Consider the following 23,845-nt stretch of genomic DNA (forward strand, 5'->3'; position numbering starts at 1 on the left):
GTTACGGGAGGATGAGGTCTGACCATTTGTGCTCCCTCAGAGGGAGTGAAGCCCCTGTCTCTGGAAGAGTTTAAATGGAGGCTCTTGAGTCTGTCAGAGTGGACATGAGAGGGAGACACAGCATTTGGCTTAGACTTTCATCCTATGACTTCTAAGTCTTCAGGTTTGGAGTTTGATGGAAATTAATATTTCTGTTTTGTCTTGTTGGTTTCCATGGCAAAGCCTATAAGAATTTTTTGAGCTGTTTCTAAAATATCTTTCTGAAAGTCATTTCTGAAACGTGCATCCTTTCTCTTGCAGGAGAAAATGCAGAAGTCTCCATGGACGTTTCCCTGGCTTACCGTGATGATGCGTTTGCTGAGTGGACTGAAATGGCCCATGAGAGAGTACCACGGAAACTCAAATGCACCTTCACATCTCCCAAGGTATGACCCCTTTCTGTCTAAGCCGACAGAGTTTTTATTTGGTTCTCAGGTATGTGGAAAGATTTGCTTACTTTTCATAGGTGTGTCCCTTCTTCGCATGAGGACAGCTTTGGTAATACCTGCTCTGCGGAGCATTTTATTTCCTCTTCTCTCCTGCCACGGGCCTTTCCTAACTTTGCTTTTGCCTATTACTGTTAAGATTTCCTGCAAAATAGTAAAAACATGAGGTTGAAGCCTCTGAGTACCTTGCCTCAGCTTTAGCCATTTTTTTTCCTAAAGAGGAGAAAGATCAGGTGATTTTATCACTGACGGTGTGACCTCAGGTAAGCTTACATAATCTTTCTGAGCTTCAGTTTTTTTTCTGCAAGATGAGATAACAGTACCTACCTTGGGAGTCTTTTTAACGGCTAGATCAAGCTTGTCCAACTTGCTGCCTGTGGGCTGCATGCAGCCCAGGATGGCTTTGAGTGTGGCCCAATGCAAATTCTTTACTTTCTTAAAACATTATAAGTTCTTTTTGTGATTTTTTTTTTTTTAGCTTATCAGCTATTGTTAGTGTATTTTATGTGTGGCTCAAGACAGTTCTCCTTCCAGTGTGGCCCAGAGAAGCCAAAAGATTGGACACCCCTGGACTAGATGATACAATGAATGCAGGCAGGATGACCTTATAATTTAACGTCTTGTCTGGGACATATTTGAGAGTCAAAGCAGATATTAACCAGATGGGCCACTAGGAGAAAACATATAAACTAAGGCCCTCCATGGGTAAACCTAAGTACCCACTGCAGTGTTTTTTGAAACACTAGGGGAGTCTCCCTCCCCCAGGTTTCCTAGAACAAAGCTACAGAAAGTGTATTCTGAGAACCAACAGTGGCAGCATCACCTGAGAGGTTTCAGGAAAGGCAGATTCCCAGGGCACACCCAGAACCTATTAAGTCAATGTCTCAGGGTGTAGGAGCAAGGAATCTGTGTTTTAACAGGCCTTCAGTTTATTACCTTAAACTCAATGAAGTTTGAGAGCCACTGCCCTAGACCCTCTGCTGAGTGCTAAATATAGGGCTGTCCTCCAGAGAAAGCCATTTGTAGGTAGAAATGAATGATAGAAACTAGAGGAAGCAGGAGAGAGGAATAGCTAACATTTTCAGATCTTTGCATGCAATCAAGAAAATTAAAAACCTTTCTAGCTATCTCTGCAAGTTGACTGCATCTTTGAAATACTGGTTGAACATCTAAGCTAGATGGCTTTCGGATACAGAATTTTATCCTTAGAAAAGGGAAAAGTCATTTCTCTTATTTATACACATGGAGGGCACTGAGTAGCGAGGGGGAAGGGTATTTGCCTGAAACTGCTTCTTAATGCTTAATTATCTTTAGGATGTGTTGATCCCTTGCAAGAAAGATATTAAATCTTGAAAGGTGCGAAGGAAATGAATCATCAAGTCTCTGCTTTTTGATTGCAGTGAAATTTAGTCTTGAGTCTCAAGATTAAATGAGAAATTGCTTTAAAGCTTTTGAGTCCCTGGTGGATTGTGAAGTTAAAAAAAAAGTCAAGTTGCCACCTGCTGTAATTTGTCCTAATTAGTCAGTCTCATGCTGTAGTTGGGGGAGAACTGGGGGTGGGGGAAAGGAAGGATAGAGAGAGGAATCTTTCTTCTTAAATGCCCTAAATACTGGCAGAGGCAGGACTTTAGTGCATGAAGAAAAGTCTCTAACAGGATACAACGAATTTGTCTCCGAGACAGGAAGTTTGAGCCAGTGTCCCAGATGCCAATGTGTCTCTTTTAATTTGAACTTAGGTAAATTTGTGTCAAGGGTGTCCATGTTACTCATTCAGTAGTGACAGGGAAGTGTGGGGCACCCAGAGACCCATCGTGGGGGATTAGAAGTGACTCTGGAGATCATCTTACTTAACTTTCTCACTTAGAAGGAAACTGAGGCCAAAAGAGGCAGGGTGACCCAAGGTACCCAGCAAGAAACATGGTCAGGACTAGAATCAGCCTCCTGGCCTGGAGTTCTGGAGTCTTTATCACAGCACAATGCCTGCCTTTGGGCAGGGCTCATGTCCTTCTGCCAATTCTGCTACTACTTTTGGGACCCTGGGCGAGACACACACCAGATGGAATTAGACTAAGTAGGTTTTGTTCCCTTCCACCCTCAAGTTCTCAATTTCCATCAATAAAATAAGGCCCTAACTGGAAACAAATCAGAAAATGCCCTCTTGCTGTTACCACAGAGGATAATCAGCCTCCTCACTGCAGCTTAATCTGAGGGATAATTAGAGCCTGCAGTGAACTTTCAGTAGTATCTGCGGAGCCCCCATCCTCCCTGATTTGAAAGTATAAGAGAGAAAGGAGTGGAGGGGAGAGAAAGATGATCTATATAGGAAGAATCATCTGACCTGCAGCTGAGGTTTGAAAAAGCAGCATTCTTTCTACAGAAGAATTTTTAAAAATCTCACATGCCAACTCTAATCAACTGGTGTGTCTGACAAGAGCCGCTCACACCTTAGGGATAAAAACTGTTGACTGATTGGTTATGCGTGCCGTGGTGGGGAAGAGGAGGTAGAAGTACCTCCCCACCTCTCTACCTTGCCGTGTGTAGTCTCTGTCTCTGTACAAAGGTCTGTTTACTGCATTCTAAGCTCTGACTGTCTAGTAAGGAACCCTCCCCAGCCAAGATCTCAGAAGGGGCAGAGCCCCTTCCTACACACTCTTAGACTATGGACTCCTTGTTATCTTCTTTCTTCTTACTTCTTCAGTGGATCTTTGCTCTGAAGATTTATGACAAATTATGGAGGTCTTGCAAATTCAGGCTTAGGAACGACAAATTAGATCTCCCCTATCACTTGATCAGGCAATGCCAAGGAAACATTGAAGCTGACATAGAAACCCAGCATTGATGGTAGACTCTCATCTTCTGTATCAGGGAAAAGTCCCAGCCTGCTGAAGCTCATGCCTCTGCATGCTCATCTTTACCCCCGGCCCCCACCCCTCAGCAGGTACACAGCCGGGAGTCCTGGTGAGGTGGAGCAGAATTTAGTTTTCAAAAAAAAGCTGTGTCCCTACTGTCCAATTTCCCTCCACCGTGTTCTGGGCAGTATCTCTTAAATTGTTTGGCATGAAGTCCAAGAGGCTTTCCTAGACACTGGGCTAAATTCTTATTTCATTAAAATTTCTATTCCCTTCTGCCATCTTGGACTGTTAGGAAGCACTGGAGGCAGAAAATTCTTAGTGGCTATCTCTGGCCACTAATCTTATTATCTTTCTTTCTTCTGTTTCGACCTTCCCTAAATACCAAGGGCTCCTTGTGTCTTTTTTTTTTCCTGGCAAGTGAATAAAAAGAAGATATTTTCAGCTTCTTCTAGCTTCTCCCTTAGGCCAAAATCAGGAGAATAATTAGCTGTTGTTAGAGAGTGTAATGATTCAGCAAGAGCTTCCACCTGAACGTTTAAGAAGCTGACTGTTCCACAGAGCCTTAGAGGTCCCTGATGACACACTGCAGATAAAAACTCTTGTATCCCTGGCAGACAAGATTCGTAAGATGCGAGGTTCTAATGAAGATGAAACAGCCTAGAAATGTGTTAGGAGATAGAAGGAAGGTATCTCTGCTTTCTACCTAAAATTTCTGGTTCTACCTTGAATATGGCTGTTTGTTGTTGTTGTTGTTGTTGTTGATGTTTGTTTTAGGTTGGGATAGCTGGGTGGACACCATGCCTCCAGTATGCCTTGTTACTCTGTACCTCTAAAGTGTACCTTTAAGCATTAGCTGCTTACAATTGGTTTTATGGGTCCAGGGTAACAGAATTCAGAGCCAGTCTATTGGAAATAGTGACCCTGCCTCAAACCCTCTGCTCTTCTTCCAGACCCCAGAGCATGAGGGCCGTTACTATGAATGTGATGTCCTTCCTTTCATGGAAATTGGGTCGGTGGCCCATAAGTTTTACCTTTTAAACATCCGGCTGCCTGTGAATGAGAAGAAGAAAATCAATGTGGGAATTGGGGAGATAAAGGATATCCGGTTGGTGGTAAGTGAATGTAATTGATCTTGGCATGTGTATTGGAGGGGAACTCCATCTCACTCTTGGCACCTCTATGTCTCACCTGTCTCATCTGAGAAATGGGAATAATAACATACTCCTGATGGCTGAGATCATAAAGTGAATTAATTTGTGTGAGAGATTACAGAAATGGGAAACAATGCAATTATTGTGCCCACTTAAGATTTTAAATGGGCTTAAGATCACTTAAGATAATTACAATGATGATAAGATCATGATATAGTCATGATTGCATAATGAATAACACTGAGATAAAAGTAAATTTTCTTTTTTATGTGTTTTACCTTGCAAGCACAAATGTTAAAGGGAATAGGGGTGTTTTAGGTTCTTTCCATCATATTTGTTTAATTGGGGAAAAGTTAGAACTTGCTGCAAGGAGGCCATTTCTTTTCAGTCTCAACAAAGTCCCACAAGAATTGTGTAGAGACACAGAAAAGCATAATAATTACCTGTAATGTCCTGCTATTTAGAGAAATAGTCACTGTTCAGGTTTTGATATATCTCCTTCCAGGCTTTTTTTATACATAGTAATTCCCTTACAAAAAGTAGGATCATATTGAACTGACTTTTTTCCTTCCTTTCTTTATTTAATGGTATATATAATATAAATTGGTGAATGTAATATAAATATACTTTCCAATATTGGTTAGCATTTTATAGAATAGATTTACCTTAACACTTACCAATCTCAACATATTGACCATCTAGGATATCTGCAACTTTCTAATAAAAAGCTTACAAAAAAAATTGATCATGTACTTAATCATAATCTTAGCATAGGGAAAAAGCTCTTGTAGCCTTAGTAGACCAGATTAGTAAGATGTGAGGGTCGAATGAGGATTAAACGGCCAAGAGAGGTGTTAAGAGATAGAGGATATCTCTGATTTTTACCTGAAATTTCTGGTTCTACCTCAAATGTGGCTTTTTTGGGGGGTACACTGTGGGGGTGGTAGCTGGGTAGATATCATGCACCCTGTATGCCCTATTAATCCATACCTGCCCTATTAATTCGTACCTCTAAAGTGTACCTTTAGGTATTCGCATTTTAATATCAGTGGGATGAGTCCAAGGTAAGATAATTCAAAGTCTCTCGGAAATAGTGACCCTGCCCCAAAGCCCCATGCTCTTCTTTCAGACCCCAGAGCATGAAAGCCATTACTGTGAATGGGATGCCCTCTTTATTTCTCTGGTCTCAGGTCCATAGCACAGGGCTCTTTTAATATGTATTTCTATTATCTCTGAGGAGAGGCCAAGGGTGTATGAGGGCAGTGCATGCTATGAATGTGAAAGCTCTTGATCACGAACATTTTGCAGACAAGGTCTCCACTTACTTCTCCCACAAAAGCATTTGCTAGTAGAAGGAAATGCTAAGATAATATTCACCTTCAAAATTATCACTGGTCTCTGCCTAGGGGATCCACCAAAATGGAGGCTTCACCAAGGTGTGGTTTGCCATGAAGACCTTCCTTACGCCCAGCATCTTCATCATTATGGTGTGGTATTGGAGGAGGATCACCATGATGTCCCGACCCCCAGTGCTTCTGGAAAAGTAAGAGCTGGTTTTGGAGCGCTCTTCAGGAATACTAGCTTCTCATGATCTGCCAAGCTCTTGCTTTTGCTGGTGTCCAGTTCAAGCAGCCAGTGTGTGACTTAGGCCAGTGATTTGACCAGGAGTCATCCTGGACTCCTTTTTCTCCTGCAGCTTTCCTATGCAAGTTGTTATTAAGTAAATCCTCGGGGTTCTACCTCTCTCACCTTTCTGGATCTTTTTAATTAATTAATTAATTTTTTGGAGACAAGGTCTCACTCTGTTGTCCAGGCTGGAGTGCAGTGCTGGGATCTCAGCTTGCTGCAGCCTTGACTTTCCAGGCTCCAGTGGTCATCCCACCTCAGCCTCCCAGTAGCTAGAACCACAGGTGTATGCTTCCCAGCTAGTTTTTTGTATTTTTCATAGAGACAGGGTTTCCCTATGTTGCCCAGGCTGATCTCGAACTCCTGAGCTCAAGTGATTTGCCCGCTTCAGCTTCCCAAAGTGCTGGGATTACAGGTGTGAGCCACCACACCCAGCTGACCTTTCTGGCTCTTTAACCTGTCTTTGCTCTTCAGGATATTCTGTGGTCAGAATCAGATACTTGTCTGTGTTGTAGTGAAGAAACTGCCCTAAGCCCAGCTCCTCTCACTTACAGAAAGACAGTGCTCCTGCAGATGTACCTACTTTCTCTCCACATCATTGACTTCTCCCTTTCTGCTGGATTCTTTCTATTAATATACAAACATGCCCTGCCATCTCCCGTTCTTAGACAAAATTGTCCCATTTCCCACTTCTCCCTGAAGCCACATACCCTTTTTCTGCTCCTCTTTACAGCAATGCTTCTCAAAGACCTTATGCATATGTCTTCTCCTCTGTTCTCTCTTGAGTCCTTTCCAGTCTGGATTCATCTCCACCACTCTACTAAAACTGCTTTTCACAGGATCACCAACAACCTTCATAGTCCAAATCCAAAGGTCATTTTTTAGTCCTCACTTTTTTTTTATTCATCTGACATAACTGATCAGTTTTTCTTCCCAGAGTCTCCTCTACCTTTCTGTTGGTCATTCTTCTTTGCTGACCAGCATTTAGGTTCCATTCCTGTCTCCTTCCATCTTTCCAGACTCTTAGACTTTGGGACTGGGGCACTGCTCTGGACCTCTTCTCTTCATTAGCTGTGCTTTCCCTGGGGGGGGGGGGGGGGGGGGTGATCTCACCTACCTTTGTGGTCTGAAAAATCATCTATTCTCTGATGACTCTTAATCTATATCTTTAGCCTCAGCCTCTCCCAACTCTGGACCCAAATATTCCAGCTCTTTACTTAATGTCTTCATTTGCATTGAAAATGTCACATGTACCAAGAACCACACTTGATTGTGTCCCATTTCCAACATATTCCCTCCCAGGATCCCCGTTTCAGTAAATGGCAACTCCATCCTTTCAGTTGTTCAGACTGGAAATGTAGCAGGGAGTCATCCCGTATGTGTCTGTTTTTCACACTTCTCATCCACCTCACTGGGAAATCTCACCATTTCCACTGCTGCCACCCTAATCTAACTAACCCACCATCGCTTCTCACCTGGATCAGTGGGAACAGCCTCGCAACCCCTCTCCTTGCTTACACCACGTTCCTCCCTGCAGCCTATTCACAGGATAGCCAAGAGTGCCCCCTTTCAAGTATTAATCAGATCCTGTCACTCCTCTGCTCAAAGCTCTCCACTGGCTTTTCATCTCCTTTGGCCTGACCTATAAGCCCCTTGATGACTGGGCGCCTTCCACCTCTGATCTTGTCACTTGTCCTCTCCACCACCCACCAGCCCCCTTTATTGTGCTCAAACCCACACCCCAGGGCCTTCACACCTGCTGATCTCTTCGTCTGTTCACCTTATGTAAAATCACATCCCCATTGCTCTCCACTCTCTTGCCTAGCTTTTTTTTTTCATGATGCTCATTCTTCATTTATGTATTATCTTTTTCTTGTACTCCCTCTCTCACTGCATCTCTATGCAAGCATCACAAGAGCACAATCCTTGCTTTTCTTGTTCACAGTTATATTCCCAGCATCTTAGAATAGTGACTGACGCATAGTAAGAGTTTGATAAATATTTTTTGAATGAACTATGTCACGCCATTGTTTAAACTTTTTATTGGATTCCAATAAAAAGTCTCTTCAAGATAAATTTCAGTTCTCTAGTGGGGTATGCAAGTTTCTTCATGAGCACAGCCTCTTTGTTTCTCTGGTCTCATGTCCTGTCATTTCCTGATGTGCCACGTGCAGATCCCCAAATGCAGCAGGTTCTTCCAGCCCTCTATGCCTTCATCCAGGCTCTGCCCTCTCCTCCAAACACCCTTTCCATTTCCCTCACCTTGACTCACAAGTCAGCTCCATTGCTGTCTGTGTCAAAACCAGAAGTCCTGGTAGCAGCCCTCTGTGCTTTAAAACTCTATGATGTTCCTGATCCTAATCTATTCAGTTGTCTCTTTATCTGGCTCCTCTACTAACTGTATCTCCCGTGAGTGAAAAAACAGGTCCTGTTCATTTAGGATTTCATAGTGCTAACACAATGCCTGGTACGTGATCTGTGCTTAATTAACATATGTGTTTCAAGGGGATGGAAAAAAGTATGAATAAATCAGTGACATAAGAATTATATTTTAGTAGAGAATTGGCAGTTCTTAGTGTGATGGGGAACAGTAAAATAAAAGCTAAACAAGCAGTCAAGAGAATTTACATTTCAAATGTGTTTGGAGTCATGTATTATTGAAACAAATATGCTTATATAATTCATAGTTGCTGAGGATATCACAATAATAACGAGTGTTCTTAATGATCAGATGAATGACAACCTGAATAGGTGAAAGAGGACAATTATACTCACTGAAGCCTGGGTGAGAAGGAAGCTCGTCATCTGCAGTGGTACCAAAGTAAAGTATGGGGCATTAAGAAGATCAGGTTCACTTCCATAGAAAGCTTGGTGTAGCACTCCCTCATTCTGCCGCAGTGCCAACTACATAGGACATTTTGCATCTCTGTGCAGAAGAAATTGATCATATGGCTTCAGACCCAATAAGTAACATCTCATGTCTCAAAACTGAATTCTGGGAATTGTTTGAAAATCTGCCTTCCAGATGAATAAAGTGGCTGTCCTGATATTTTCTCACCATCAGAGTCATCTTTGCTCTTGGGATTTCCATGACCTTTATCAATATCCCAGTGGAATGGTTTTCCATCGGGTTTGACTGGACCTGGATGCTGCTGTTTGGTGACATCCGACAGGGCATCTTCTATGCGATGCTTCTGTCCTTCTGGATCATCTTCTGTGGCGAGCACATGATGGTAAGAGCTGCCGGGAGGGACAGACGTCTGTACCAGCTGCTCCGTGCAGGCTGCCAAGCTGACACCTGCCCCCCTTTGCCTCTAGTCAGCACTGGGTGAGACAGAATAAACTAGTAGTTACAAGTGGGAACTCTGGAGGCAGACCCTCTGGTTCACATTCCTGCTTCACCACCTGCTGACCAGCTGAGTGGCTTTAGGCAAATGACATTATCACTCTGAATCTCAGGTCCCTCATCTATAAAATGGGATGTAAAGACCTAATGCATGGGGTTTTTGTGAGAATTAAATGACAGAATATGAGTAACTTAAGATAAACACACACATTCTAATGATTAGTATTATTTCTTGCCCTTGAGCTTGAGTTTCTTGTCTGCTGGCTTCTGCCCTGCTTGTCCTGTCCCCAGGAATACAGGTTAACCACCAGAGAATGTGGGCCTGGCTCTTTCCAGCTGGCAATGTGTCCAGGTGGCCTAGTAACCCCTATTACTCTGAAATACAGACCTTCCCGGTCTCCTCAGTTTGCACAGACACCAAATCATATTTCAAGAGGGATTGAAGGTACCATGGTTAAAAATAAGAATGATGTCATCATCACGTTGTGGCTAAGATGATATGCCAGCTGGAACTTGGTCTTCACGTCAGGCACATGGGCTTCATAGCAGAGTGGACTGTTTTTAAATTCCATTATGGCTCAATCATGAAAACAAGACCTCTGAAGTCCTGCTGCCCTTCCAGGAGAGCAGTGTGAGAGCAGAGAGACTTCTTCCTACTGCTAAACTGTCTACATTAAGGGGTCTTTCTCCGTGAGGCGTCCTCCAGCAGAGATGCGCTGAGAATAAGGCCTCGGCAGCAGGGCGGGGGAGTGGATGGAACTCGGTCCAGCACCAGGAAGCCAGCCAAGGATTGTCCACAGGGAGCTGGTGTGGACTGACCCACCTGGGGCCCCGCCTGGAGGCTAAGATCATCTTTGCTTTCCCTTTTTTCTCATTCTACATTCCTTCCTTTTCTTTCTCTTGGTGTCTTTGTTTATCAAGGGGACTCATTCCTGGTGTTAATAGGGATGGGGAGAAAATATGCCTATTTTCCTCACCATAAGAGACACACTTTACATATTTAAATGCTTTAATGTCTTTACTTTGTCTTCTGAGGATCAGTCACTTTTATAAACACAAGTTATAAGTCCGTAGAAATTTAATTCAGAACGAGTTATTTTGTGGACCACAAAATGTCCCCTGCCTGGGAGCCGAGGCCTTTCTTTGTATTCCCATGGCATCCTGTTTTTATTACTCTCAGAGCCCTTTTGGCTGGGCTTTGTCATGTTCTGCATATGTGCCAGACTCCCCCACAGAGGTGAGCTCCTGAAGAAGAGATTTTCATCTTCTTCTCATACCTAGAGTCTAGCATGGTGCTTGATACACAATAGGTGGTCAGCAAGTGTCCTTCGAATGCTGACTTCCCCATAGAATTGCTTGGTCTTCCTCTCCCCTCTATCTCCCTTCTCAATTTGGTTTTCCTCAGGATCAGCACGAGCGGAACCACATTGCAGGGTATTGGAAGCAAGTCGGACCCATTGCTGTTGGCTCCTTCTGCCTCTTCATATTTGACATGTGTGAGAGGTGAGCAAGTGTTTGTGGGACACTGAGCCAAACTGTGCATCACCACGCCCACTCCTGTCACTTTAGGAGGAGTGTTTGAAAAGGAGAATGGTGGTCAGGAACCTTTGGTATGGAAGCACTGGACGTGGTCACATCCTCAGACAAGGTCTGGGATCAAATCAAAGGCACAGCTCCTTACAGTTGAAAAATATTTGGGCTGATGTATTCTACAAGCTTCATTTCTCTTTAGGATCTCTGTAATGTTTTTTAGCCTAAATACAGCCCTCACCCCTGCAGCTGAAAAGCTAAGAATATTTGAAAAGGAAAGTTCCCGTTTGCCTTTGTATTAATTGTGTCTTGCCTTTCCATCTCATTTTCTTTGTAGAGGGGTACAACTCACGAATCCCTTCTACAGTATCTGGACTACAGACATTGGAACAGAGCTGGCCGTATCCTTCCTTGATGGGCTCAGGGTTTTATTTCTTCCCCTGGCCACCCCGTCCCCAAGATCATTTTCTAAGGCTCTGCTGATGCTCCCCATATGTACTCAGCCAGGGCTTTGATTCTCAGGCCAATCATAACAGCACAATTAGGGCTAATAAGAAGAAGAATTACTGCTTGCTTTCAAGCCTGGGTGAGAGCAGGCAAAATGAGAAGGTCGCAGCCCATCCTCACAGCATAGGGATCCGAGTTGCTGGGCTTACCGCAGCCTGTCTGAATTATCTGTTATACACTGTTTACTGCAGACTGAAGCATGACTAGCTTTTCCCTGGGGCCATGGAGGTTCACCTCTGGGCCCCTGTGGAAGAGCCTGTTTCTGAAACTGCCTATGTGCGAGACTTCTTACAGTGACCTTGGCGTGCTGGCAAATCACACTGCTGCTATTCATTCCTGAGACCAAGTGGAGATAAGGCTAAGGTGATTAGTTCCAGAGGAGTCGCTGAGGCTTCTGGTTGGTTGGCATAAACTCTAAGTCATCTTCATGAAGCAGAAGTGACAGTCTTAGCTTATCCCTTTTAGGATGCTGGATTTAAATATTTTATCTTCCAGAATAGTATATGAAATGCTCTTGGGAGAAAAAGACTGTGCTCTGGAGTGGAGAGAAAGGCTTGGGTTGTAGTCTTCCTTGATGGCTCATATCTTGCCACGTGCTAGGGAATATCCTTTGTCTTGTCATATGTTTATATTGGTTTCTTAGTGTCACAAGAACATTGTGAGCAAACTAAATGAGTAGTATCATTACCTCAAAGATGAGAGAGAAGCTCTACCCTTCCTCTGTTATGCCCCCACCAAATGTTAGCTGCACAACAAGAACAATGTTTATAATGTTAAATCTAGTTCAACTTTTTAAATTTTATAGGTAGGATGGAGTGAGTAAAATTTCAAGTCCTGCAGAAAATAACTATATTCCCTTCATTCCAGGATGCTGTTCATTATACGAAAGGAGAAACTGCATTACATATTATATTATTTAATGAACTATGCATGCCAAGTTCATACTTATTAAATGCTTTTAAAAACAGACAATTTGGGCCAGGTGTGGTGGCTCATCCCTGTAATCCCAGCTACTTGGGAGGCTGAGGCAGGAGAATCGCTTGAACCTGGGAGGAGGAGGTTGCGGTGAGCCAAGATTGTGCCATTGCACTCCAGCCTGGGCAACAAAAGCAAAACTCTGTCTCAAAAAAAAAAAAAAAAAAAGGCAATGTGAGTACAGTTGTAGCAGAAAGGGGTTGGAATCAGGTCTTCTGCCTTCCAAGGCAGCTCACGCTATCCTAAGCCTTGGTGGTTCTCAGACTGGCTCTAATGGCAGGTCAGCCTCCCTAGTGGGTCTCAAGTATACTGGCAGCAACCCAAACTCCCACCCGTGCCATTTGTCCTTCAATCCCCATTCTGTTGGACAAGATTTTCTGTGGTGACAGAAGATTGCAAGTAGTCCTTCATCCCTGGTTTCACTTTAAGACCTTCAAGCCCATGCCCAGGTCCCCTGCACTGAGCCCCCACGTATCTCCTCTTCAATTATGCCAGAGCATCTCAATCTCATTCTTATAAAACTCCAAGGACTAGCCCAGTGGTTTCCAAACATAGTCATACTTGATGTCCTAGCCCTGGAAAATCTGATTCCATATATCTAGGGAGGGACCTGGGGATCTACATTTGAACTCTTCTGGTGATTTTAATGTGGTTTTTCATCTGATCCATAGTGACAAATATATGCTTTATTAGTGCTTTTCAAATTTATTGTGTATACGGATCTCCTGGGGATCTGGTTAAAAGGTAGATTCTGATTCATTAGGTCTAGGGTAGGGCCTAGATTCTTCATTTCTAACAAGCAAGACACCATCTCTTTTCTTACTTGGTTTAGAAAGCAATATTGAACACCTCCCTCTGTGGTACTAATGTGTCAAGAAACCTATCACTGGCATTAGAATACCAGGTTTTAATATTTTATCCCCTTGAAAATTTTCTGTGTATTTGGAGACAAAACAAGTATTGCCAACAGACCTGGGGAGAAGGGCCTGGACCCGCTCAGCTTGGCCTTGGCTAGCCCGTTGTTTCCTTTACTGGACACTACCAGATGGCCTTCATCATCGTGGCTGGAATCTGCCTCTGCCTCTACTTCCTGTTTCTATGCTTCATGGTATTTCAGGTGTTTCGGAACATCAGTGGGAAGCAGTCCAGCCTGCCAGCTATGAGCAAAGTCCGGCGGCTACACTATGAGGTGGGCAGATTTCTTGGCTCGTTCTGGAACTGGTGCTTGCTTGATCTTTCCGCTTGATGTGTAAACACACACACCCCAGAGATGGAAAGCCTTTACTTTGAAATACACATTGAGAGATTCTCATGTGGGATCTCTGAGCAAAATTAGAGGCCAAATCTTACTCTGAGAAGCATCTAGCTGGCCTAAATCTTGGTGTTTTCTGTGGTACAAATGTGTTTCCATTTTCAGTAATGGGTAAACTTGTTCAGCCGGTTCTTCAGCTTGGTGATGGAATGTAGGTTACATACTAGCTGGGAGATTGGACTATGGCAGAATTGGGATTTTGTTGGGATGAGGCTTTAGTCAAAGTTCTGTCCCAGAATCAACCCTGTCCTGTAATTAAACAGGGTTTAGCCCATGTGATCTGATTTCCAGACTCTTAACAGGCCACATTCCCCTAAAATATCCAGCAGACACTCAGACAGAGTTCAGTAATCTGTTTATAGATTATGTTCATCATTCAAGAGAAACACTTAACATCCTCAAATCCCTAATGCAAGCAACACATCCTTGATTTATCAGGGATCCCTTGGGTTCATGCCTAAGTGGCTGTCCTTGGAGAAACAAGCCTAATTCCTATATGAAAAGAGAAGCAGAAACTACAGAACCTCAGAGTTTTTATATGCAGTCGATCTGCACAGAAGAGCCCCTGAATAATAGGCCTCCCTCTTTGAAACACAGGTTCTCTTAAATCCTGCTCTTAGGAAACCACAGGCACTTTCTAAGGCTTGCCTGTCTCCAGAGCTGGAGTGACATGAGAAAATTCAACCAAATCCACTTCATGTTGATTAATATGCACATTTCTTTTTGTTCACTGGAGCAGAATTTTATTACAACCACAGAAAACTTGGATTTGGTAACTTTGAACCCTTGCAGAGAAGCATAACCAGCTTAGCAGGGAAATTAGCAGCCTCACGACGTGTTGTGAATATAATTTCCCAGGCTCTCATATTGCTGCTTTATGAGTGATAAGAACATAGGAAATACTTGGCCCAAGAAATTTTCAGCCACACTCACCTCTGCAGAAGAAATATTACTATGGGAAACCATTTTACTGTCACTCTTAGGGATTTGGTTTTACAGATTTCTTTAAAATTAAGCTTTTTATAGATTTAAATAGTGAGAAAAGGATTGGTAGCTGATGGAGTATTAAACTACTCTTTCTTTTCTAATAGGGGCTAATTTTTAGGTTCAAGTTCCTCATGCTTATCACCTTGGCCTGCGCTGCCATGACTGTCATCTTCTTCATCGTTAGTCAGGTAAGTGGACCCTGAGATGTCAAGGTGAGAATGTCTCTGCAGAGGTCCCTCTACCCTGCACAGAAATTCGATAGAGCCACTGAGGAAAGGAGCAGAGAGGCCATAATTCTGGACAGCTGGTCAAACCATATTTTTCTGGGTCTTGATATCACCTGGCCAAATGGACTAAATTTTCTCTTTCCATAAAACCTTGTAGGAGATAAAAGTTTCCAAATAAATTAAAAGCCTACAGCCAGATTGAAGGGCACATATTTTATTTACTTATGAGAAAAACTTATCAAGCCTTGTAGCACAACACTAACAAGCATAAATTTGATTCCATTTTTATCTAGCATTAACATAGATCCTTATACAGTCCATCAGCTATTCCTTGTAATAATTATATTGCCACTTAAATATGAAACGTAATTCAAAAGTCTCTTTGATGGCATCTTGTCTTTTCACTGGTTATTTCCAAAACTCAACATTTTGCTATACTTGAAAATCTCAATAACAATAATTTTAAAATATTCATAACTTGTTTTGAAGGGTGGGAAGTACTGTTTAAATCTAATGTATCTATTATTCATTTGAGCGTCACAAAAATCCTACGAGGTAAGTAGGGCAGGAATTGTTATCCTAGCTTGCTGGAATATGATACCTAATAGCTTTGGAGAAAGTTTTCATTTATGTTGCTTTCTAGCTGGATAGGACTGTGGATGGATTACTTAACAGTTCTAAGGTTTAATTTTCTTATCTGCAAAATAAATATTACAATAGACCCACAGAAGGTTGCTGTAATGATTACAGGAAGTAATATTTACAAAGAGGGATGCATTCTGAGAAATGCATCATTATGTGAGTTCCTTATTAAGGGAACATCATAGAATGTACTTACACAAACCTAGATGGTATAGCTTACTACATACCTAGGCCATATGGTGTAACCTATTGCTCCTAGGCTACAAACCTGTATAGCATGTTCCTCTACTGACTACTGCAGGCAATTGTAACACCATGGTAAGTATTTGTGTATTTCAAACATATCTAAACATAGAAAAATACAGTAAAAATATGGTATTATAATCTTACAGGACCACCATCATACATGTGGTCTGTTGTTGACTGAACCATCATTGTGGCAACCAAATGTAGTTAGCAGAGCACCTGGCACATTGTAAGCATGAATAGCTGTGTTCTTATGAATAGCAAGAAGGTTGAATGTCTTTCTTGCCAAAGGAGGACATGCGATAAGTTAGAGATCAGAACCCAGTCCTTCTGACTCTTTTGCCAGTGCTTTGTCATTTAGCCAAAATGGAGGATTTCAGCAGTGCAGATAGTGTCTTAGGACACGACTTGTTCCATTCTGCTGGGAAGTGTCCCTAGTACAGGGACTCCTAACCATTTTTGTATATGGACCCCTTTAGCAACCTGAAAGAAGGCTACGAGTCTCCTCTTAGAATGTTTTCAAATAAGTAAAATAAAATACTTTGAATTTCAAGGGAAATCATCTCTATATATTATATGTAATATATATTTACAGTGAAACAGATGCTACAGGTATATTACAGATTTATATCTACAACTGTAATTGATGTGAAAATATCATGATTTCTATTGAGGAAATCACAGTAGTACTAACACTATAGGGATTTTTCTACATCCATAATTGAAGTAAACATTAGCTTTCAGCTAGAGACTAGTGAAAATACAGATATAATTTTTTCTATTCTAGTTTATGGACCCCTTGAATTCTATCCAAGGACACCCAAGGGGACCCCAAGTTTGGAGCCTCTAGAGCCCTGTTGTTGGCTCTGCCACTGGGGAGTGTTAGTGTTGCTAGCTCTGCTGAGGTTGAAATGAACATGGAAAAAATAAAACTGATATACATATATGTCTTTGTAAGTTCTGTTCACCACATCTGCTTTGACCTATAACACTGCTGTGTTTGTATCAGGTTGTTTATAAAACCTTGGAGACTTCGCTTTCCACTCCACTTGCAGTAAAACTATTTCAAACTCTGAAAGAGTTTTTTATTCTACCAGCTAAGGCTCAAACATCCATATTCAAACAAGAGTGTCTGAGGCCTGACTTCTCCCGTGGCTATTCCCTCCTATAACCAAAATGCTTTTCAGTTCCTCCAGTCCCTCAGTAGTGCACAGTGGCACTTGACACAGCCAGATCTGCAAGGCTGAGAGGGCACAGAGCACTTCCTTGGAGAAACAGAATCTCAAGGAAGATGGGTTGAGGCATAAAAGGCAATTTCAAGATATGTTTTCAGGAAAGCAGAAAGAAGGACGCTTTTGGTCCTAAGGCCACACACAGGTCCTTGTGCCAGTTTGGGAGGCTGACGTCATTCTCCCCACACTGCCTCATGTATGTCTTGCCTCTGCAGGGAGTGCCTTCCACCTGAAGTCAAGAAGGACTGATCCCTGAAGCAGCTGCATGTTGCCGGGATTTAACCTTGTACATGTTTAATTAGTGTACTTCTTATAGCAAAGGAAGCCATCTTCCAAGGAGCATAGTTTGTGGCTTTTCTTTGGAGAAAAAGATTAATATTCTATTGCCTCGGTATTTTCTAATACAGCTTCAGCCTGTGGCTGGCTTTTTATATCTGCTGCGACAGTCGGCCCGGAGTGGATTTCAACTCTAAGGGGGTAGCAATGAGGCCTTTTGAATTCCATTAGCTCCTCACATTCCTCCTGCTGGGTTTTTTTTCTAAGATTTATTTATAGACATCTAAGACGTTTTCCAGCATAACTCTCAGTGTCCCAGGTACTGTATTAATATAGTCATCAGAGGATTTATTTTTTAATGTCATTTTGGAATGTCAGAGCAATGAGCTCACCTGAAAGGAAACCTATTGGGTAACTTTTTGAAATGGATCCCAGCCTTAGGTAAAAGGAATGTATTAAAACCCCCATTATACTCTCGGGCTTGCTGTGGGAGAGCTTGCATTTAAGCCTCATGAAATATAATGCGAGGGGATCTCGCCAGGATATTGAAGCTCTGAGGCCAGGAATGAAAGGCGACGGGAAGCTGTGGAATGCAGTGACCTTGAGGCTTTGTAGCTGGGTACTGAGGTGCAGTCTTTTAATGCCTGCCATTTTAATGGCCTCAGTCATAGCAACCAAGAGATGGTACATCGCAGTCTGGTATTTCAGCCCCTTCCCTCTGGAAAAGAAAGAGGCGTTCCATTTAGAGGTGGCGGCAGTAGGGAACAGAAGTGCAGTGCAGGGGAGAAGGTCACCGACCTTCATTAAGGGGACCCCCAGGTGCCTGACATTCAGGTCAAGCCACATGCAGCAAACTCCCAGAGAGCCTGTCCCCAGCTCTTTTGTGTGTGTGTGATCACTTCATTCTGTTACTTACAGAGGAAATGTTTCCGGTAAGAGAGCCTGTGTCTGGGATTTGGAAATCTTGTTGTTAAGTGGAATGTTGGTTGTCAAGACTACTGGGTGTAAAGGGATTTGACCTTCACTTGGCTCCAGGGGTATAATTGGGTGGTTTCACACAAAAGTAAATTGTTCAAATGTAAAATCAGGAAAAACAGGGACTTTTAGAAATAAGACTTATGCAGAGGGTGAGATTTGGGGATTTTTGCGGGGGGAGGTTTTGGCGGAAGGGGTGCTGGGGCTACCTGATTTTTCTCTCAAAGTTAAAAGGCGGAAGACTATTACCTCCGCCTTGGCATTAGTAAGATTTTGGATTTACCAGGCCTGCTCTTTTGAGGCTGCTCATTGTGGTACATATTGGTGGGAATGTGCTCAGAGCTGAGGATGTCTCAGGCATGAATAATTGGGAGAGGAGAAGGAAAAACAAGCCAGCCACCAAAGAGCAGAGTTACACTATCTATACCGTTTATTTCTGCAGTTCAACTCTTTGCCCACAGCAGGAAACACCACATTTACAGATTGCACATTCAGTAGGGTGTGTAATTCTGCAACTCCACTCTAAACAATGTGCATGTGTCCCAGAGCAAGTACGAGATGGGAGCATGAGTCTGATATTTCCTGTCAGGCTTGGTGTGTGCCTCTCATACTGTGGACATTTCATTCCAGTGGTTCTACTGTAAGTTTTTATTTTGTTTATATATACAGTTCATACCATATGTTACTATGTCCAGGATACGTAGTGCGTACTATACAGATTTGAATATACAAACCTGTGCGTGTATGTTGTATTTGCAGTGTACATTATGGGCAATGAAGTGAATTTCAAAAGGAAATTTGACCTTACACAGCCGTTGCCTCATGTGCTACCTTCAGAACATGTGCCACCTTCAGAGATCAACCCCTGTTTAAGATAACATTCCTACCCTTGTGTTGTATAATGGTTAAGAATCCCTTCTTTTGGAGTCAGAGCCATGGCTTTCTGGCAGAGCAATCCTGGGCAAGATACTCCATCTTTCTGTGCCACAGTTTACCCATGTGTTGAATGGAAATATTACCTGCCTACCTCACAGCGTCATTAATCAGACTAAATAATGCATTTCATGTAAAAGGTTTAGTATTGTATCTGGCACATCATTAGCATTGAATAAATATACTTATCCTTGTTATGAATACAAAAGAATCTTAGCTTTGCTAATATTTGTGTTAACCACTTATTTTAAGTAAGTATAACAGAAAGCAATATTTTAAATGAATAATACTTGTCACACATTGGCATCTCCTCTCACTTTTAAATTCAATTATTATGACTTGCTGTGGACTGCAATACTTTGTCTTTACTTTTCAGTCAAGTACTTTTAAGAGTGGTTCTATCCGTCTCCACTTTCTACCTCCATGTATTTGTCCTGGAGTCCCTACACATGCCTGTACTTTACCTCTGTTCATTCACCGTACATCTATCGAGCACCACTGTGTGCAAGGCACATAGGTTGGTGTTTCTTTAGATGAGTCAGTCATGTCAATCCTAGCAAGAATCAATGTCACTAAAATTGTCAATACTGAGTATTTCCAACTTCTGTCGCAGGAATAGGGTCTCTTACTGGCCCTTCCCTGAGCTGAAGAGTCCACTGCCTTAACAGAGTAGAAGAGTTGCCATATTGCCATACTCTCTCTTGCAGCTAGGATGGGTGACAGCCTAGCTTCCCCTCCTTAATCACATACAGAAGAGTTCTCTGTGTTATGACAGCAGGTACATGTATTTCTGGAAACTATCTTAATGCTTTCTTTTCCTTTCCATTATATGCAACAAAAATCATCATAAGATGCTCTAAGTAATATAGTTTTTATAAAGTTAGTATATTCTGCACTTAAAAGAAAGAAGAGCGACATTTGGAGACATTTCTAAGAAGTCCTAAGTAGCTTGAATGCTGGCACATTGTCCTAAAATTAGTAATGATTATGAAATCCATCTTTACCAAAAAACACTTCTGGGCATTTTATATAAAATGCATTATTTTCCAAAATAACTAAGAGTTCATAATGGTGGTTTGTTTATGAGTCACAAAAAGTGAAGAATTATGTATCACCAAGGCCAAACTAAAACTGCTAAGTCTATAATTGGTTAATGTGGTTAACTGACACTCCTGGTCTTTCAGAAGAAAATACCTATACTTAGACCTTAATTTGGCCTAGGGCCCCAAGTGGGTTATGGATTATACAGAAGATAATGAACACAGACCCACTGTATCATAAACAGGCAATGAAATCCACCTGCTTGTTAAAGTTCTTAACATTTCAATCCAGCCTGCCATCTTACAATTTAAAAGTGATTCCTAGAGAAGGTTTATACAACGCAGACTCATTCAGCTGTCAAAGGAACATTTATCCAATACTTTCTTCTATTTCCATTTTAAGTGTCCTGTAGTAAGCAGAAGTGGTCAAAATCATTTCATTTGTCTCAGAGCTGGCGCAAATTAGTCACTTAGCTCAGCAGCTCTGTTGACAGTTCTTAGTGTAATCCATATATCTTTAAGCAGCCCTTAAGACAATTACCAAATCATTAACACAGACAAAAGCAGCTTCAAAACATCCCTTGCAGAATTTTGAAGCATATGAAAGCTTCATAATTATCTTCTTGAGTGGCTTACTTCGAGGGATGTTATAGAAATAACTAATATTTACTGAGTGTTTACTGTATGCCAGGCAGTTTCTAGAAATATTTTTACTTAATTCTCTTCAATAACCTGCAAGCTTTTATTTTACACATACGGACACTGAAGTTCTGAAGTTTGGAGTCTTCATCTTGTCTTACATTAAGTAGAGTGAGTGGTAGGCACTGGATTTGAATTAATCTATGGTGCATCAGGCCCTAAAGACATGGCAGCGAAGAGAACTGGTCTCTGCCAACAGGGAATTGACATCTAGCTGGGAAGACAGACAGCAGAGGAGGAATTATAATTGTGAATAAGTGATGGGCTCAAACACAGTTTGTTTAACTTAGGGATAGCAATGAATTGCTGTTTTTAGGAAGAGACACTCCCCAGGTGATACTAATCTGTAGCCAACGTAAGGACCACTGACTGTGCCTGACAGATAGCTAGAGAATCTTCAGTTGACCTTAATTTATACCAAAATGATTCAGATTAAAAGATGGAGTCTTACATGGCCCTTCACGTTTCCCATATGTAGAAGAGACTTGGTTTTCATGTTGGTTGGTTCCTTTATTGGTGTTATGTTTCTTCTGTTTCTTCTCTGTTTCAATTGAATATCACCATCCTTTCTCCACAGGTAACGGAAGGCCATTGGAAATGGGGTGGCGTCACAGTCCAAGTGAACAGTGCCTTTTTCACGGGCATCTATGGGATGTGGAACCTGTATGTCTTTGCTCTGATGTTCTTGTATGCACCATCCCATAAAAACTATGGAGAAGACCAGTCCAATGGTGAGTTTCTGTCTCTTTAGAACAGCTTAAGTCAGGATAAATAGGCTTCTGTCTTTACAAGATTTAAATGGCTAAAGCTCTGAGATGCCCAGTGAAACTTTCCCTCCAAGTACACTCCTCACACTGGGAGATGGTGAATGAGCACCCAGGGGACTCAGCCATAAGACAAAAAGCCCACACAAGCCAGATCTTTCTTTAAGTCCTCATTTTTAAATCTCTAAAATACATTGAGAATATTGCATGCTAGTCTAAAATATGTCTTGATTGTAGTACAAGAGTCAAATTTGCTTTCTTTACATTTTTGAGCGCAATTGACTTGGAAACTATGCCATGTGTTTATTCTTCCCATTTAAGAAGCAGAATCCTAAGATATCAGGTGGTGGGAGTCTGGGCCCTGAGAGCTGAAGATGGAATAGGCTTCATTTTTCTTCTGCTCATTTTTCTTCAAGGTGATTTTTTGATGTATGTCTAAACCAATAGCTATTCTCCTGTCCCCAGAATCTTCCTGTCCGTTAGTGCTGGTATGTGCTGCCTTTTTATGTCTTATAATCACGGAGCACTGAGACGTGGATGCTGCAGGTAGCCTTAGAGAATCCAGTCATTCTATAGATAAAGAAACTGAGGCCTAGAGAAGGGAAGATCTTGCTCAAGGTTTCTTCACTAGCCACAGCAGACAGAAATGATTAACACTGTCTAGGCCAGTGCTGTTAACAGGTAACAGGTGGCCTGATAAACAACTGATCTAATAGATGCTTTTTCTGTTTGGCTTCAGCCTTATTCCTCATTCTTTCTCTTTTTACACCTGCTTTACTCTAGCCATGTACTTCTATTCCCCAAATATAGGAAGCCCTTTCTCAAATTAGTGCTCTAGTGCCTTTCACTCTGCCTTGCAGTGGAAACCAGGGTAGCAGCCCCCCCCAGAGCCAAGAGTTGGCCTCACTTTTAGGAAGTACTCAGTGAGTGTGTGTTGCATGAGTGGATTGCACATTCTGCCTCCATCTGGGACTAATGAAATTCTACTCATCTTTTGGGCCCAGTCAAAATGCAGCATCTTCTTTAACACCTATTCCCAATACCCCAATTAGAATCCAGCAAATGACATTCAATGGAATATTGTCTCCATGAAATGTTGATAAATTTAGGTAGTCAAACATGCTTGAGAATGATTGGGTTGATCAGCACTAATAAGGCTTTTCACTGCAATACATGTTAATGCCTTTAGTACATTAATTTGTACTGTCAGTGTTTACGAAGCAGGGGGTGGTAACAGCATTTTCCAGAATTATTAGATCATTTGGCCCTGGCACCCTTTCTTTAGGCAGTGTATCTCTTGAAACTGTTGTCCCAAGGAATATGCCTAGGGGATCATGAGTCTACTTTCCACATGACATTCATTGTGTAGAGGTGGAAGATGAGTCATCTGTGCCTTTATGCTCCTGCTGGATCATCGACTCCTTCAGGGCAAGGACTAGTTCTTAAGGATACTTTTAAAATGTTGAGTGAATTAATGCTTTAGAAGTAAGAGTTCTAGATTAGCCTTCAGTGATCTTGTGGGGAGAAGGGATGGGGGTAGTAACTTGAGAGATGAGATGAAGGTGGAGCAGGAGAGGAAGGCATCTGTGCTGGGGATCAAGGGACGTGGAGTGGTCTCAGCCACTGTCTGTCTTCATCCTATATTTGCCATGTCCATGCGAGAGCATGCTGGACATGAGTTTCCTTCACCCCTTGACCTCTTTGGAGTAGACATATTGTCACAGTCAGTTTCAAGCCCATCTCTGGTCTGAGGTGAGAATACAGAATATTTACTTACCTACCCCCTGCCCAACTTTGGTTTGACTGACTGCTTTGCTAGAAGGCTTGTGAGCTAGGCAGCCTTCTTCCTTTCCATTTCTAGTAAAAACACCACTTGGTGTTTTTACTGTACACGTGGAAAATGGGAGCATTCAGCCTGTCAAGCAGTGGACTTCCACAACACGAGCAGCAAGCACTGCTGGGCTTGTGGACAAGAATCTTGATTTCATTCCATGGTCATCCTGTGGGGGACACTGAAGGAAACCACGTGGCCTTGTCCTT

At 42.2% G+C, this 23,845-nt stretch overlaps 1 protein-coding gene across 2 annotated transcripts in view; it reads left to right on the top strand.

The window, feature by feature from the left end:
* The window catches only part of WLS (Wnt ligand secretion mediator), a 134,771-nt gene that overhangs the window by 73,032 nt on the left and 37,894 nt on the right, over positions 1-23,845 (top strand). For both annotated transcript variants that reach the window (XM_024256332.3, NM_001132468.1), the window contains 9 exon segments: positions 301-425; positions 4,288-4,449; positions 5,895-6,031; positions 9,179-9,347; positions 10,866-10,963; positions 11,328-11,391; positions 13,518-13,661; positions 14,876-14,959; positions 21,619-21,772. In XM_024256332.3, the coding sequence (XP_024112100.1) occupies positions 301-425; positions 4,288-4,449; positions 5,895-6,031; positions 9,179-9,347; positions 10,866-10,963; positions 11,328-11,391; positions 13,518-13,661; positions 14,876-14,959; positions 21,619-21,772 (1,137 nt within the window).

The sequence above is a fragment of the Pongo abelii genome, chromosome 1 (genome assembly GCF_028885655.2).
Source record: "Pongo abelii isolate AG06213 chromosome 1, NHGRI_mPonAbe1-v2.0_pri, whole genome shotgun sequence".
Taxonomy (NCBI): Eukaryota; Metazoa; Chordata; class Mammalia; order Primates; family Hominidae; genus Pongo; species Pongo abelii.